General features: G+C 34.8%; 2 protein-coding genes across 8 annotated transcripts in view; one reads left to right on the forward strand and one right to left on the reverse strand.

Annotated features, from left to right (window-relative positions):
- Positions 1 to 18,312, reverse strand: part of CGGBP1 (CGG triplet repeat binding protein 1) — a 101,226-nt gene that overhangs the window by 70,530 nt on the left and 12,384 nt on the right. The gene's annotated exons all lie outside the window — the stretch shown is intronic.
- ZNF654 (zinc finger protein 654) overlaps positions 1 to 18,312 on the forward strand; it is an 84,831-nt gene that overhangs the window by 63,396 nt on the left and 3,123 nt on the right. For 6 of the 7 annotated variants that reach the window (XM_055567845.1, XM_055567842.1, XM_055567843.1 and 3 more), the window contains 4 exons: positions 2,319 to 2,454; positions 5,765 to 5,967; positions 6,544 to 6,683; positions 14,971 to 15,112. In XM_055567845.1, coding sequence (XP_055423820.1) covers positions 2,319 to 2,454; positions 5,765 to 5,967; positions 6,544 to 6,683; positions 14,971 to 15,112 — 621 coding nt within the window. The remainder of the gene's footprint in view (positions 1 to 2,318; positions 2,455 to 5,764; positions 5,968 to 6,543; positions 6,684 to 14,970; positions 15,113 to 18,312) is intronic. The other variant, XM_055567848.1, reaches the window with a different exon arrangement.

An 18,312-nucleotide genomic window follows, 5' to 3' on the forward strand; every position in this document is an offset into this window, starting at 1 on the left:
CTAATTTTAATAGAAGGATTGGTAGGAGTGCAAGTATATACTTTATAGTATAAACATTTATGACAGTGCACTTTAAATGTAGGAAGTACAATGAAAACATATGCCAGAGCTGACTGAGGGCTAGCTATTGTTAAACATACAGGTTATTAGGGTTTTCCCTTAGAAACTTTAAATTATAATAATTAAATAGTAGGTTTAATAATTAAAACAGTAGGTTTGAATTGGGGTCTGGGAATCATCTTTTAACAAGACCTCCAAGTGTTTCTTATTTTCTGCCAAGTTTAAGATATTAGCAGTAGATCTGTTTCATCATCTTTTGACTTGAGACCCAAGTCCTGTTTTAGGTCCCACAGTGCTAAGTGCTATATTATTGGTGCCTCACCAAGAGTTCCACAGCAGAGTGAAAGCCTCACCAGTGATTCATGGGCTGGCATCCAGCTTACCGTATTTCTTGTGCTTTGGACCAAAAGCCAGCTTACAGTAGCTTAATTTGTATGGGCAATGATACGTATGTCTAGAGCAATTTAGGAATTTATTTACCTTGAGGTTTGAAACTGATTATAATTTTTATCCGTGAAGTCATTGCCCAGATCATTACTGTGTTCCATGTGTTAAAAAAATCATGGCTGATCAATAACTTTATACCTTATTTTTATGAGTGCTATAACATGCTGACACATGGAAATATAGAAATTAATTTTATGCTAAGCAGTTGGGTGTCCTAAAATTAAATATTTATTCAGAATCTTTAAACATACTAGAAAAAAAGTAACTTGCACTTATTAAGTATTTGTTATGTGCCAGGCATTGTCCCAAGCACTTTTCAGTACTAGGTGTTGTTTAATCCTCACAACAATCCTATGAAGTAGGTGTTTTTAGTATCCATTTTGTAGAAGAGTTAACTGAAAAAGCAGAAAGGTTAAGTAATTTGCCCACTGTTTATAGGGTTTTTGTTTGCTTGCCTGCTTATTTTAATTTGGGAATTCCATAAATGACTTTTAGAGGCTATTTTCATGTTTGACTTAGTGGTACTTCTTGGAATGGTTCTTTGTCTTGAAACTTGATTTCTTCTGCTGCCTTGTTCTCTTAGAAGACAAAGCCTCTTTCATGTATTTTAACAATGAATGAAAAGTGCCAATAAAAGCAAAATGTTAATTGCCACCTTGAATATGTAGCCTAATGATTCATCTAAGTAAAATTTGTAAATGTATGTGGTTTTATCCTAAGCTTCGCTTTATAACTAAGTTTTTCATGTCTGAGGGATTTTTTGAGCACAGAAAAAAATTTTGACAGTTGTTTGTGTTTTAAGTGATGTGCATTTTATTCCAGTTTTTAGCATTGCCAATGTCAGTATCTAGTTTTTTCTTAAGGCCTTAAGTTCAATTTATGCATTAAAAAATAAATCTATCTATTACTTCACTAGATTTTCAGTTAATCTTTTTAAATTATCAGATTCCATGAAACATTTTAAAAAACACCTGACAAAGTACATAATGAATCTAAGATGCCTAATCAAATGATTAAATCATGTAAATCTAAGTCTAATAAATAAATTCAGTAAACCAAGTTCTCTTTAACATTGTTTACAAACTTATGTTATATAACTCATATTTTAATCACCAGTCTATGAAAACATTTCAAATATCTTTTGTAACCCACACAAATGCATAGACAAATTATCAGTTAATGCCCAACTTATCAATAGTATCTTTATCTTAAATCTAATGCAAAGTCTTCATATTATAGGCTAGATTCATTCCTTCAACCTGTCATTTCTCATCTCAAGACTATAAATCTACTTATACAACAAAGTGGAATAGAATTTCCATCTTCCAGCCTCTGCCACATCTAAGATTCTACATCTGGGATCAGGGACAAGGACCTGTACCTACCTGCCAGCCAGAGTCTGCATTGGACAGGGACCTCTTTATTCCCTTCTTATTGTCAGGCCTGCCATTGTTAATGGAAACTTTATGAGCCCTCACATAACTGAACATACACTTTTTATATTTTTGCGACCTGGTTCTTTTCCTAGGAATGATGCATCCCTTATGTTTTTCCCTTCGGTTACATTTTATCCCTGCTATAATGGGATTTTCTAAGTCCAATTTTGTATGAACTGTGTAACCTTTGGCATTAAAGCCTATTTGTGTACTAATGGGGTTTTGACACCCTAATTAGGTTACTAAAGCAACCCTTTCTCTTTTATAGTTTAACAGCTGCCTTATTGACCATCAGTCATTTTATTGACAATGATGATCAAGTTTAGTTTTTAACCCCTTTAAATTCACAAAGCCAAAATGATTTTTCTCTCCTAGGAATGCCAGAATCACCTCCGCAGATATGGAAATGTGAATCTGGAACTGGTGACTCGAATCATTAGAGATGGTGGCCCATGGGAAGATCCTGTGTTGCAAGCTGTTCTAAAAGCCCAGCCAGCATCTCAGGAGATAGGTACTACAGGAGACTCAAATCTAAACCTTCATTTGTGAGAAACAAACACAATTTCATTTTCTAACTAGAGCAGTATTAGTGTTTTTTATTTACAGTACTGAATAAGAGTAATGTATTTTCACATGAAGTGTGTTTAATTTGCTATATTAACCCAGCCCAAGAGTGATTTGACACAAGATTAGGTAAAACTATCTCTAGTAATTCCCTATTAAAATTCAGAGTGTTAACATATTTAGTATCCAGATGCTACTTATTTACAAAGAGTTTGTATTTGTCACTTCAGTTATGTTTTTAAAATCTATTTAAGTAGGAACACCCTTAAAAAAAAAAGCAACACCCTGCTTAAGCACATGGAATCTCCCTTATACAGGAAACTCTATGAAGGATGGAGGTCCTTTAGCTTTTGTTTTGATAAACACTAACATATCCTACACCTAGCCCAGTGCCTGGTACAGAGTAGTAGGTGCTCAGTATCAGTACTTGTTTATTGAATGAATGACCACATGAATGCATAAGTGAATGTCTGACTAATTAAATGAGTAAGTAAATTTCAGTTCCAAATACTCTAGAGCAGTATTTCCCAAACTTCCTTCATCAGTAGGAGTTTTGCCTCATCCCCTTACTATCTGCATACCTTTTTGACATCACCTTCTCTTTAATCTAGATTCCAATGAGCCAAAATCTCCTTTTTTTTCTTTCTTTTTTTTTTTTTTTAATGGCATTTTCGCTTAGTCCATGGGTTCTGAAAATTTCTTTCTCCTGATCAAATTGTTCTCAGTCAAAGCCACCATCGATTCGTAGCTCTGTTGTGCAGGTCCCCTGGGTCAGTGCTGGTTGCATTCCGGGACACAGCTGGATGGCACGGGGTCTTCCCTAGGCCTCAGCAGGTTGGTAGCCAGAGGAAAGGCCAAAGCTTGTAACCCAGGTCACAAATCCTGAACAAGGGTGGCAGAGCCTGGTGTTTTTTTTTTTTTTTTTTTTTTTTTTTTTAATTTTATTTTATTTTTAAACTTTACAATATTGTATTAGTTTTGCCAAATATCGAAATGAATCCGCCACAGGTATACCTGTGTTCCCCATCCTGAACCCTCCTCCCTCCAGGAAGCTCTGTCAACTATTTCTAATTAATTCTTCAAAAAAAAAAAAAAAATATATATATATATATATTTGCCGTATTATTTCTGAGCCCCAGAACATTTGAGTCACTGAAATTTAGAATAAGCACAAAAGTCTGGACACATTTGAGAGCATGGAGAGAGCCTATGGAGTACAGTTATAACATGGCCAGAGGGAAAAGACAAGACCTCTGGAACCATTCAGACATTGGGGAGAAAACACTGCCCACCACCAACTGCCTGAGTATGTTAGGATCTTTCTATTTGTCCTAGGTAAAGGGGTGGGAGTGGGTTGTGAGTAGAACTGAGTGGGGAAGGGGCTATGATTCTAGGGCTTACAAGCAAGCTGACCCCCAGATACAAGCATAGGGGACAAGAAAAGATGTGAGAGAAGATGAAAAGAGATAAGACCAGGAGAAATAATGAGAGTGGTGGAATGAGATGGGAAGTAGGACAAGACTAGAAGGAAAGAGCTAAGGTACATGTGGCAGTGGTATCATTGTATAAATATAAGGGATAGAAAGGAGAACTAGCACTTGATGTGAAGGTCTAAGAAAGGAATTAAAAAAAAACCAAAACTGAAGACAGAGGCAGTAGTTGCATTGGAGGAGGAAGAGTAGGGTTATTGAGGGAACGTATGAACCATCAAATTTAGGGAAGGCAGGGGTGACAGCTTTGAAGGAATCTCTGAGGAAGCTGGGGAATGTGGCCAGAGGGGATAGGAGCTAGGCAAAGACAGATTCATAGGGAGTGAGAACAAGAGAGAAGAGTTTGGATTTTTCAGATAACTTACAGGTTTCTCTAAGTAGGAGCTAGAACAAACCCATTGTTGGTCGGTGTGAGGCTGGTACCTTTATATACACAGTTATAGGTTTCTCTGGTGGCTTAGACGGTAAAGAATCTGCCTGCAATGCCGCAGACCTGGTTCAGTCCCTGGGTTGGGAAGATCCCCTGGAGGAGGGCATGGCAACCCACTCCAGTATTCTTGCCTGGAGAATTCCCATGGACAGAGGAGCCTGGTGGGTTATAATCCATGGGGTTGCAAAGAGTCGGACACGACTAAGCAACTAAACACAGCACAGCACAGCACATACTATGTGTAGTTCTTTGATACGTACTCCTTTTATACTTACCCTAGCATACTTCATTTTGGGAAAAGCTGCTCTAGAAGCTCATTAATGTGGATGACTCGACTCGTGATCATTAGGGTAAAGATTAGTCTGAAGTTTATTTTTGCATTAACTATACAAATCATATTTGTATGCTGCTCATATATTATAAACAGAGTTGCAAGGCAAATGTTGAAGCCCAAATAAAACATTACTCATAGGCATTTTAGAAGCTATTGATTAAATATATATAATTAACTAAAACATTTTTGTATTTGAAATTATGAAATATGGGTTCCATTTCCTGCTCTGCCACTTATTTAATTAATTCTTTGTCCTTGGGCAAGTCATTTGACCTCTCTGAGACTCAGTTTTGTGATCTGTAAAACAAGTATTATATCTGTCATGAGGTTGTTGTTAGGTCTGAATAAACTTACGTAGGTAAAGGTGTTTATATATTTTAAAACTGTGTAAAAGCAAGTATTAAGTTTAGTAATTATCCTTGGGCATATATTAATGGACATATATTAATAAGCAGTCCTATTTGACATTACATTTAGCTTACTTTTTTGTTAGAAAGTAATAAAATATTTCTTTTATGACTGAACTTTTCACTAATTCAAATTATATTTTGCTATAATTAATCTGAATTAATATGGTTTTAATGGCAGATTAGGATTTAGCCTTCTAATCTTAAAGTAATGAAAATAATGGTAAGAAGACAAAGTTCATAATCTTAGACTAGAAAGAAATTCCAGATCCTGTGCCATTTGAAACATATTTTAACATTAGAGAACACAAAAAAAGAGTATTTCATGTTTGTTTGTTTTTCTAATTTTGCTTCTTTCTTTAGATTGAGAAAGAATCAGCAAATATTTCTTGGGCACAGTTTTGTTGTCTTTTATTGCCATTTTTTCAATCATTTAACTGATATATTCTTTTCACAAACTCCTAATAAGGAAAATGCTATTTAATTAAATAGTTGATTTAATTAGATACTACATGTTAGTGCTGAAGTGTCAAAGAAAAATGTTTGAGACAGTCTTTTCTTGAGAGTAATAAGAGTCTGTTTTCTTTTTAATATAGTGAACAAATATTTAAGTTCTGAAAATCCACTATTCTTTGAACTACGTGCCAGATACCTAATTGCTTGTGAACGCATACCTGAAGCAATGGCTCTTATTAAATGTTGTATAAATCACCCAGAAATCAGTAAAGACTTGTACTTCCATCAAGCACTCTTCACCTGTCTGTTTATGTCACCTGTAGAAGATCACCTATTCCGAGAGGTATTGTTTGAGATTGTTTGCCTATTAAACTTACCAAAAAATACGTAGCCCATTTTTGGTAAATTCCTTTTACAGTACTATCAAAGGCTGTAAGATTACATTATCTAGATTTATTCCCTTTGATACCATTTTTAAGCTCATATTGAATTAGCTCATATTAACAAATGATGAAATTAAAATTTTCATTGATAAGCATTATTCATGTTGAGTGAGTTTCTGGTGTGACAGGTTAAATAAAAACTGAGAAGCATCAGGATTTTGCATCTTAAAATACTAAGAAATTAAATTCCAATGTTTGTTACTTTGGTGTTTTTTTAAGATGAAAGAATTAATCTTTTCCTAATATGGACCCTACGTACCTACAAGCTATGGACATTGAGGTTAAAAGTGGTCATTATCAACTGTAGGTACTATATAGTGAAACTATGGAAAACCATAAAAATAGTTCTGTATAATTCATTGTCTTTGTAGAAGAAAATTAGAAATCTAAATTCTTCTGAATGCTTAAAAATTTATTACAACTATCTTTCTAGATATTTTTAATGATATGAACTGAGTTTTCTTTCCATCTTATAGCATTTACTGAAAACTGATTGTAAGAGTGGAATTGATATCATCTGTAACACTGAAAAAGAAGGCAAGACTATGTTAGCCTTGCAACTCTGTGAATCCTTTCTTATTTCACAGCTCCAGAATGGGGATATGTACTGTATCTGGTAAGTGTTCATAATACAGACAAAGAAATGGTGAGCTGGGATGCAGAAGGAGAATTCGTTAGCAGAATTTATACCTTATTTTTTTAAAAGTTATGTGAAGATGTTAAGCCATTTTCCCCCACACACACATTTATTGTGCAAGAAACAATGGGTTGTAAGACCTAAGGGTTAAAAAAGAAAATGATCATGTGCCAGTAATAAACAGTGTTAATATTTAAGAAATGTGTTATAATGAAATAATTATGTTTTACATTACATTTAGAGTGTTATTTTTAAATTTTTTAAGAGATTATTTTTCAGAGAAGTTTTAGGTTTACAACAAAATTGAGAGGAAAGTACAGACATTTTCCACATACTCCTTGTCCCCACAAATGCATATCCTTCCCCATTATCAAAACACTCACCACAGTGGTACTTTTTTTTTTTTTAAACCAAAGATGAACTTACATTGACATATATTAATCACCCAAAGTCCAGTTTATGTTTAGGGTTCACTCTTGCTGTTAACTGTTTTATGTATCTGGACAAACATATAATGATATATATCAGTATAATATCGCACAGAGTATTTTTGCTGCCCTAAAAATTCTCTTTGCTCAACCTATTCATCTCTTCCCTCCCACCTCTGCCCCTTATCTCTATAGTTTTGCCTTTTCCAGAGTATCATATAGTTGGAATCATATAGTATACAGCATTTTCAGATTGGCTTCTTTCACTTAGTAATAGGCATTTTTGTTTCCTCCACGTCTTTCCATGTGAGCTTGATAGCTTTCAAATGAGCTTGATAGCTCATTTCTTTTTAGTGCTGAATAATATTCCATTTTCTGGATGTACCACAGTTTATTTATCTGTTGTCTAGTGAAGAACATCTTGGTTGCCTCCAAGATTTGGCAGTCATGAATAAGCTGCTGTAAACATCTGTGTGCAGGTTTTTGTGTGGACATAAGTTTTCAACTCCTTTAGGTAAATACCAGGGAGCATGATTGCTGGAACTTATGGTAAGAGTATATTTAGTTTTGTAAGGAACTGACCAGTTGGTTTCCAAAGTGTCTGTACCATTTTTCATTTCCACCAACAATGGATGAGAGTTCCTGTTGCTCTACATCCTCACCAACATTTGTTATTTTCAGTGTCCCAGATTTAGCCATTCTAATAGATATGTAGTAGTATCTCATTGCTGTTTTAATTTAGTTGTAGTTTGCATTTCCCTGATGACATATGATGTGGAGCACGCTTTCACATGCTTATTTGCCATCTGTATACCTTCTTTGGTGAGGTATCTGTTAAGATCTTTAGTCTGTTTTTTAATTGGGTTATTTGATTTCTTATTGTCCAGTTTTAAGAGTTCTTTGTATATTGTTGATAACAATCATCCATTGGATGAGTCTTTTACAGATATTTTTTTCCAGTCTGTGACTTGATACTGTCTTTCACAGAGAAGTTTTCAATCTTACTGAAGTCCAGCTTGTCAGTTATTTCTTTCATGGATCATGTCTTTGGTGTTATATCTAAAAAGGCATCACCATACATAAGGTCTTCTGTGTTTTCTGTTTAGACCATGATCCCTTTTTAGTTAATTTTTGTGAAGGGTGTAAGGTCTGTGCCTGGAGAATCCCACAGAGGAGCCTAGCAGGCTACAGTCCATAGGGTTGCAGACAGTCAGATATGACTGAAGCCACTTAACACACAAAATCTGTGTCTAGATTCATCTTTTTTTAAATGTGAATGTCTAGTTGTTTGAGCACCATTTATTGAAAAGATATTTGCTCCAATTGCCTTTGCTGCTTTGTCAAAGAACAATTGACTGTATTTACTGTTCACTTTCGTGCATTGGAGAAGGAAATGGCAACCCACTCCAGTGTTCTTGCCTGGAGAATCCCAGGGACGGGGGAGCCTGGTGGGCTGCCGTCTATGGGGTCACACACAGAGTTGGACACAACTGAAGTGACTTAGCAGCATGTACATCTATTTCTAGGCTCTCTGTTCTCTCCCATTGATCTATATGTCTATTCTTAAACCAGTACAACACTGTCTGCATTATGTTAGTTTATATTAAGTCCTGAAGTTAGGTAGTATCAGTCCTTCAACTTTGTTCTTCTTCAGTATTATATTCACTATTCTGGGTCTCTTATTTCTCCATAACAACTTTAGAATCTGTTTGTCCATATCCATAAAATAACTACCAGGATTTAGATTGGGGTTGAATCTGTAGATTAAGCTGAGAAGAACTAATAACTTGATAATATTGAGTCTTCTTGTCCATGAACATGGACTATCTTTTCATTTATTTACTCCTTTGATTTCACTCATCAGAGTTTTGTGTTTTCCTCATGTAGATCTCATACATATTTTGCTAGATTCATAGCTAAGTAGTTCATTTAGGGGGTGAGGGGGTGCTAATATAAATGATATTATGTGACTGTTAGTTTTTCTGAGCATTTAAAAAGCCATTACAAAGTTGTTAGAACATATGAAGCATCCAATTACATGATCCAAGTAATCATGTAATTCAGAATGTGGTTTGAGAGTATTTTAATTTAAGAGTATTTAATTTGAGAGTATTTTACTATTAGATAAAATCAAAAATAATTAGAAAAAAATCCTAATAACTTTTGCCTCCTCTACCTCAGTACACACAGACACAATACTACCACTTTGACATGTCACCAATTCTTGAGAGAAAACTAGGTCTCATTTACCTAACAAAATAATATGAAATGGTATGGGCTATAAATATTTTTTAATGAATGCTTTCAAATTTTAAGTTCTTAGATACTTAAAAGAATAGCTTGAAGGAGGTGTAAAGATAAACTTATTTAATATAGATGTTATAGATTAAAATCTTTAGATTCAGAGATGGAGTCAAAAGCTAGTTAATAGAGTTAGGTCTAGAAACTAGCGGACTTATCTTCTGTGGGACTATAAGTTAGATTATACAAATTTTTATTCAAAAGTGTACTATGTAAATTGGAGTTGCAAATAGAGAAGAGGATCAGGAGATAGTGGTTAAGACTTACACTTCTAAGTAGTTTTCAAAGTATTATCATTTCTTGATAGGTAATTATTTTGAAACAATGTATAGTCATTACTGTTTAATATATCTTTTCTATGGTGATAGGAATGTTCTCTACCCTTGGCTTTATTAAACTATTTAAGACTATCTTTAGTCTTTCATTTTGACATAAGTAAACTGGAATCACCTATAAACAAACCAAAAAATAACCAGGAAAACATTTTATTTTCGTCTTCTCTTGGCTAACCAATTTCTACTCTTTAGAGAGGAACTTCAAAAATAGAACAGAGCCTATCTTTCCTGCTCCTGGCCACAGTCACCTTCTAAAAATAGAAGGTGGGTGTGTGCCTCCCAGCTGCCTAACAAAAAAGGATTCCTTAGCCTGCTTCTTTGTCCTTCCTTCTGAGTAGGCTGAGTTCTGATTGCCTGTCCTCTTACTTCTTTTACCTCTCTCCTTTATATTTCTGAGTGCTAGGGTCTTCTTTCTTGTAAAAGTTGATTTTCACTGTAACTTAAATAGCAGGATTCTTCCAGCTTACAAGGTCTGTGTTGTCTGTTTCATTTTGGTCTTCAGCTTGTTCTTCATCTCTCCTTTCCGAGGACAAAACTTGATGTACAGTCCAGTTTTTATTCTTGACTCAAGCCAATGAAACAAGCTACTAATCTAGTTCTCTCACCATCAATAATAATATAATAATAACAGCTGCTTGTATTGGCTGAGTGCTTTCATTAGTCTGTGCTTTATATATTTATTATCTCATTTACTCCAGCAATCTTATGGGGTAAATGAAGCCAAGATTCAAACCTGAGCAGCCTCTACTATTAAATATTACTTATTATAAAATGGGTATAGTATGAAAAAAATCTATGTGGTAAGGGTGGCTATAAATCATTTTATAGTCTCTCTGCAATTAGATAACTTGATGGTTATATTAGCAGTGAGCTACCTGGGAAATGTGTTTGTACACCAAATCAGTGCTGTGAGGCTTTTTGTTTGTTATTTGCTGCACTTGGGTCTTCATTGAGGCCTGCAGACTCTTCACTGTGGCCTGCAGGCTTTTCTACCTGTGGTGCGCGGGCTCTTAAGGGTGCGGGCTCTCTAACCTGCAGCATGTAGGCTCTCTAGTTGCGGTGAGGGGGTTTAGTTGCCCCAAGGCATGTGGGATCTTAGTTCCCAACCAGGGATCAAACCTGCATCTCCTGTACTGGAAGGCGGATTGTTACACCACTGGAAAGTCCCAGTGCTATGTTTTTTGTACGGACCCTTTTTGGGAAAAGAAAACAGAAGCTTCATTAAAGTTTCCCTCTGGTCTTCACAAAGAAGACTATCAGTGAGCAATTTATTAAACATCAGTATATACTAGACATTTTATCTAGGTGTTTTCACTTATCTGTCTTAATGCTTTTTATGTGTAAGAAAATTCTGGATAAAAGAAGTAAAAGCCACACAGCTATTAATAATAACAAAATGGAGTTGGAATAACTGGTTCAGGGAAAAGGTAGCATTTATTGAATGAATACTGGGATATATTACACAAGCCACATCAAGGGCAGAGATATGGGTGGTCCTCAAAAATAACTGCTAACAAGGATGTTGAGATTGCTGGGGTTTTTTAAAAGTATCTCTGATCTGCCAGTTGGCTTCAGTCTTTCTTTTTGTAGACCAGAAGAATGGCAACACTCCCCAGGCTTCCTAGTTTAGAGTTGAGACCGTTTCAGGGGTTCTAACTGAACTGAGGTCAGTTTCCCATCCTTAGATTAATATTTCAGGAACAGTGAGGAGGGTCATATAGAAGGCATGGCCACTGAGGTTCCAACCCTGTATATTAGGGCTATTCTTAGAAAATGATGGTTCACTGTGGACTGGGCCGTACCATCCCAATTGGTATGTAATACCTGATTGAGACACAGGCCTGTTGAGTAGGTCTCATTTATTCTCAATCCCTGTTCTTTTCCATTAGCTCCACCATACAGTGTGTCATTGAGAAGATTTACAATGCATTAATATGTGAGGAAACAGGCCTTCTAAAACAAGGAAGTTTACGAAGGCATGAAATCAGTAAGAGAGATAAGATCTGTTCTGAAATAATTATCACTTTAGTTTGGGGTATTCATGAAAGTTTTCATGAGTTACTTGATAAGGACTTTGACAGATAAGCTCATCTTAGAAATAATTATTTTCCAAGTAGAGCAATCAACAAACAAAAAAGAGAATAAATAAAGCACATTAACTGACACTGAGGAAACCAACCTAGAAGAATGCCCAGGATTCATATCCTGATCCTTCTGACTCCTAAACCCATGTTTCTGTTGCTTTTAATACCAGAAAGCATACTGAACAAGTACTAAATGAAATAATCTAGGAGACTGGTAGCAGATTAGTTTAGCAACCCCTATAGAAGTACATATGGAAAATTAAAGGGTCTAAGGTGGTAACATTGAGAATGATAAAATTGTGGGCAAAAGTATAATAAAAATTAGAGACTATGAAAAACAAACAGGTTAGAACCAAACAGGTTAGAGGAATATTTAGTGTCTTTGGGAGACAGAGGATGAGATGGTTAGATGGCATCATCAGTTCAATGGACATGAACTTGGGCAAATGCCGGGAGATGGTGAGGGACAGGGAGGCCTAGCGTGCTGCAGTCCATGGAGTCGCAAAGAGTTGGACACAACTGAGCAACGAACTGAACTGAAATGGATTAAAGTGATAAAAACCAATTAAATTGAAATAACCAGTTATGCAAACTGGAGAAGTCAGAGCTAGAGATTTGGGAGCATGGTATGAAACCTCATGAGCTTCTCAAAGGAATTCTGTGTGCAAAAAAAAAAAAAAAAAAAAAAAATAGTGGCGGTAAACTGAAACTTAGGAACACCCACACAGCTAGTGTGAAATGGAAGTGAAATTTTGGTTTTACTTTCTGTGTTGCTTGCCATCATTTTTTGTTTTGTGTTCTCTGTATTGTCTCTCTAAATACAGTATGTGCACCTTTATGATAGTAGTCAAACTGTCCTTAGATTTAATAGCTTTAAGTGCTGGGCTCAAAGTACATAATCAGTATATTGCTTTTATTTATTTATTTATTTATTTATTTATTTTTTAATTTTATTTTATTTTTAAACTTTACATAACTGTATTAGATTTGCCAAATATCAAAATTAATCTGCCACAGGTATACATGTGTTCCCCATCCTGAACCCTCCTCCCTCCTCCCTCCCCATTCCATCCCTCTGGGTCGTCCCAGTGCACCAGCCCCAAGCATCCAGTATCGTGCATCGAACCTGGACTGGCAACTCATTTCATACATGATATTTTACATGTTTCAATGCCATTCTCCCCAATCTTCCCACCCTCTCCCTCTCCCACAGAGTCCATAAGACTGTTCTATACATCAGTGTCTCTTTTGCTGTCTCGTACACAGGGTTATTGTTACCATCTTTCTAAATTCCATATATATGCGTTAGTATACTGTATTGGTGTTTTTCTTTCTGGCTTACTTCACTCTGTATAATAGGCTCCAGTTTCATCCACCTCATTAAAACTGATTCAAATGTATTCTTTTTAATGGCTGAATAATACTCCATTGTGTATATGTACCACAGCTTTCTTATCCATTCATCTGCTGATGGACATCTAGGTTGCTTCCATGTCCTGGCTATTATAAACAGTGCTGCGACGAACATTGGGGTACACGTGTCTCTTTCCCTTCTGGTTTCCTCAGTGTGTATGCCCAGCAGTGGGATTGCTGGATCATAAGGCAGTTCTATTTCCAGTTTTTTAAGGAATCTCCACACTGTTCTCCATAGTGGCTGTACTAGTTTGCATTCCCACCAACAGTGTAAGAGGGTTCCCTTTTCTCCACACCCTCTCCAGCATTTATTACTTGTAGACTTTTGGATCGCAGCCATTCTGACTGGTGTGAAATGGTACCTCATAGTGGTTTTGATTTGCATTTCTCTGATAATGAGTGATGTTGAGCATCTTTTCATGTGTTTGTTAGCCATCTGGATGTCTTCTTTGGAGAAATGTCTATTTAGTTCTTTGGCCCATTTTTTGATTGGGTCATTTATTTTTCTGGAGTTGAGCTGTAGGAGTTGTTTGTATATTCTCGAGATTAGTTGTTTGTCAGTTGCTTCATTTGCTATTATCTTCTCCCATTCTGAAGGCTGTCTTTTCACCTTGCTAATAGTTTCCTTTGATGTGCAGAAGCTTTTAAGGTTAATTAGGTCCCATTTGTTTATTTTTGCTTTTATTTCCAATATTCTGGGAGGTGGGTCATAGAGGATCCTGCTGTGATGTATGTCAGAGAGTGTTTTGCCTATGTTCTCCTCTAGGAGTTTTTGGGAACTCTGGTCAACCACTTGTAAAAGAATGAAACTAGAACACTTTCTAACACCATACACAAAAATAAACTCAAAATGGATTAAAGATCTAAACGTAAGACCAGTATATTGCTTTTAAAAGAAATATGTTTTCATCAATTATTTTAATACTTTCTAGACTAAGATGCTTTATGTAACTTTTATGACACTTTTCAAGGAATTCTAATTTGCTGAAATTTAATATCCAAACATTTCAACTATACCTTACAATTTCCTTTGTCTCAGAACCCATTCCTCACTCCTGTTGTTGTTGTTCAGTCACTTAGTCGTGTACAACTCTTTGTGACTGCAGCACACCAGATTCCTCTGCCCTCCATATTTTAGAAAAGAATCTACCTGTGAAATATTTTAAATGGTCCATAGCTTATTCCTTTAAAAGTACTACACTGTAATGGAAGAGTAGATGGTGTAAAACATAAAATTTCAGAATCAGTGCTATAATATACTTAATACTTTTAATATGTAGTACTTTTGGTATCTTAAAAGTATGAACCATTTCTTCTTTGCAGAAAGTACAACATTGATTTCTAAATTTGCAAGTGGATATTAATTTAAAGGTCAAGGTTATTTTTTTAAGTAATCTCATTAATATTGGTATATTGAAATTAGAATGTGTTTTGATCAAGTACTAGAGATGCCTTAGGTTTGTTGGCATATGATTGGGATACATTCTGTACCATTGCAAGTTGTAATTTCTGATCTCTCCTCTTCCCCCAGCTTCTGTTAGTCCCAAACAGGTAGCTTTGGAAGTAGCTTGGAGTTAAAGTAATATCCACTTACACCCACTTTGTATATATCCCAGCCAGGGCACTACAGAATAAAGGAAAGACAGGTAATGTCTGTATTTGAATAAACTATTTTTGAATATTTCTCTTTTTTTCTCATTTACAGGGAGTTGATTTTCATATGGAGTAAACTTCAGCTAAAGTCTAATCCTTCAAAACAAGTTTTTGTAGATCAGTGCTACCAGCTCTTAAGAACAGCAACTAATGTGAGAGTCATATTTCCTTTCATGAAAATCATTAAAGATGAGGTAAATAGTATATATTTATCCCTTCATTTTAAGTTAAATTTAAATGACAGTTCATGGAAACTTGCATCTCATAAAATTTATTTGATCATGTAATTGAAGTAAAGAAAGATTTTAAGGCCACGTTCTCCATATATTATATACTCCCCTCCCCCTAACCTCAAACTCCCAAGACACAAAGCTTATACATAAATGAAAATAACTGGGAAAAAAAAAAGAGATAAAAAGCCAATTTAGTGTTACATAAAGTTTTATGTGGGAACAACTTGCTTCTGTAAGAAGCTGTTCTGTCTTTTCTTAAAATTAAATAAGCCTGTCATTTTTAACATTATTCTAAATCCTGTTTATATAATCTTAACTAATTTGCAGATGATCTTTGTGTAACTATAGGTAATACCTAATTCACTGTCATAGAGAAATATACAGTTCATAGTTTTAAGTTTGATGTTTAGAATGAAAAGGAACAATTAATTCTGAGGCATTTTTGAAACCTAAGGACAAATTTTTAAAATGTTTATTTAAAATAAGAGTAAAAACCCATGACCTGTTTGTGAAGCAAGTTTTTCATGGGCTACTGGCAAGTGTGTACAGTTCTACATAAGATTCTTATATAGACATGAAAGTAGATCCTATAGATCTTTTTACTTTTTTTCCTCAAATATTAACAGAACTTTGAAGACAAAGATAGGAAAGATGAAGCTACCTTACATTTTAGATAGCTCCATTTAACTGAATCTTTATGTGGGTTACTTTTAAATACATAAGGAAGCATCCATTAAATAATATATTTTAATTTTTTATACATTTATGCATTTATCATATTTATTACTGCATCACTCATTAGATGTATGACCATGTAATGATCATATTCCCCTGATACAAAGTTTTGTATCATATTCCCATGATATAAAGCATTGTATCAGAGGACTTCTTAGGTTCTTTTTAGCTAACTACAACTAATAGCTTCATTATTAAATAGTGATTTGTCATTTAAATGCATCATCAAAGTTAACCTCTTGTGCCACCAAAAAATGGAAAAAAAAAAATCTATGCTATAGAGTGCAAATTTTGCACTTAATATTTGAAGTGCATCAGAATCACCTGTAAAACTTTTCTAAAAATAAAGATTTCTGTCTATATTTTTTAAACAAATGATTCTCATCTCAGATGGTAAAGAATCTGCCTGCAGTGCAGAAGACCTGGATTCAGTCCCTGGATCAGGAAGTTCCCTGGAGAAGGGAATGGCAACCCACTCCAGTATTCTTGCCTAGAAAATCCAATGGACAAAGGAGCCTGGAGGGCTACAGTCCATGGGGTTGCAAAGACTCAGACATGACTGAGTGACTAAAACTTTCACTTTTCACCAAAAACTGAGAGACTCTTACAGAAAGTTTAAAATATAGGTGAAGTTCAGTCAATTATCTTAGAAATTTCTCAATGTCACATGCATGGTCAACCTAAGAATACATGATAAGAAAAATTCAAAGATGAAGTAAGTATTTACAATGTGCTTAATTTCTTATACACTCTACTAAAAACATTTTTATCTGATGGAATAGATCATTCATATGCCTCAGTGCTGTGAAAGGAGGCACAGATAATGAATGCTGTATGAGTTCAGAAGGAGACGTTACAGATAGTGTATCTGAAAAAGCTTCACAAAGGAGGCTGCTTTCAGCTGGGTGTTAAATGGTAAAATAGGATAATACTAATATTTGTAGAGGACTTCATAGTTTACAGAGCCTCTTTTCTTCATTTTATTATTTGGTTCTCATAACTGTCCAGTGGCATTAACAGGAGAGTATGGATGGGGAAACTAATCAAAGAGTTTAGTTACTGTGGGGTTCAGGTTGCTAGAGATTCAGAAGGGACTGAATATTACACTAAAACTTGAAACAATTCCTAAATGTAGTGGAATTGTTAAAGGCTTTCAGGTTAGAAAGTAGCCTTAGCCTGTTCCCTTTTGTGATGATCCTGAATTTTTTTTAAACCTCAGCAACTAAGTACATTATAATTCATGAAGAAAGGTAGAGGATGTAGATAGAACTTTGGAGAAAGAGAATGAATTGTCTTGAAGTAGTGGATTTGCATTTGCTGTATCTGGAAAATTTTATGCAGGTTTTGTAACTGACCATTAGAAATTATAAGTAACAATAAGAAATAAGAAATTTAAATTCAGAAAAGGATTCCAAGTTGTAAATGGTAGATTTACAGAAGACTAAAATTGGTATAATATATCTGATCTCATTCATTCTGCAAACACTTATTCAAAGGTCTTTATATGCCAACTCCTGTGCTAACCACAGAAGATAGTAACCACATGAGATACTGTCCCTGCTATTTAGGATTCTCAAAGAATGAGTAGGAGATAGGTAGGAATTTACCATCTAGGTAAAGTGATATGCAAAGTTAAGGTCTGCTTGTAGAACTGTAAGTAAGGGTTACACAGCATGTAAGGAACATAGAGGACACGAGGCTGGCAAAGTTGTGTTCCCCCCGTCATCCGTAATTTACCATATGCAGCCGATATGATACACACACACAACTGTTAAAAACAGACTATTTCATTTCTTTCTATTCAAACGAGCAGATCATTCCAAATCACTAGAGGCATTATTTATAACTTGAATTCAGGTGGATAATCAACAAATTCCCAACTAAAAGCTTGATGCAGTTATACTTGAGTCATTAGTTAAAGTTTCAAAGCTTGAATACTTTTCAGATAACTTTCAGTACGTTCATTATTCTGATACCTTACTGATTTGGAAAGTTGGTAATTGCCTTCTTTATATGGATTACATTTCTCTGCTTATATTGACAAATAATATTACTTAATAAGTAAAATAATATTTAGTGCAGCTTTATGAAAGAGTTTCCATAAGCCATCCTTTTTAAAAAAAATCTAGATTTGTAATAAACTTTAATCACCATAAGTTTATGATGCATTTATATTTTAATCACCATAAGGTTATAATATTTTGTATTATGGTTAGTAAGGCTCATAAACTTGAAAATTAAATAAATTGAAGCTAAAATGCTATCTTTTCCAGATTATTCTCAAGTAAAATAAATAAATTTCTTTATATATTAAAAAAGAGTAAACAAGGCTACCCATTGAAGAAAATTGCATGTTTAGAATACTATGTTTGTTTATTCAGCTTTTGTTTCAGAGTTGTATTTTAAAAAGATAAACTAGTAAGTGT

The sequence above is a fragment of the Bubalus kerabau genome, chromosome 2 (assembly GCF_029407905.1).
Source record: "Bubalus kerabau isolate K-KA32 ecotype Philippines breed swamp buffalo chromosome 2, PCC_UOA_SB_1v2, whole genome shotgun sequence".
Lineage (NCBI taxonomy): Eukaryota > Metazoa > Chordata > Mammalia > Artiodactyla > Bovidae > Bubalus > Bubalus kerabau.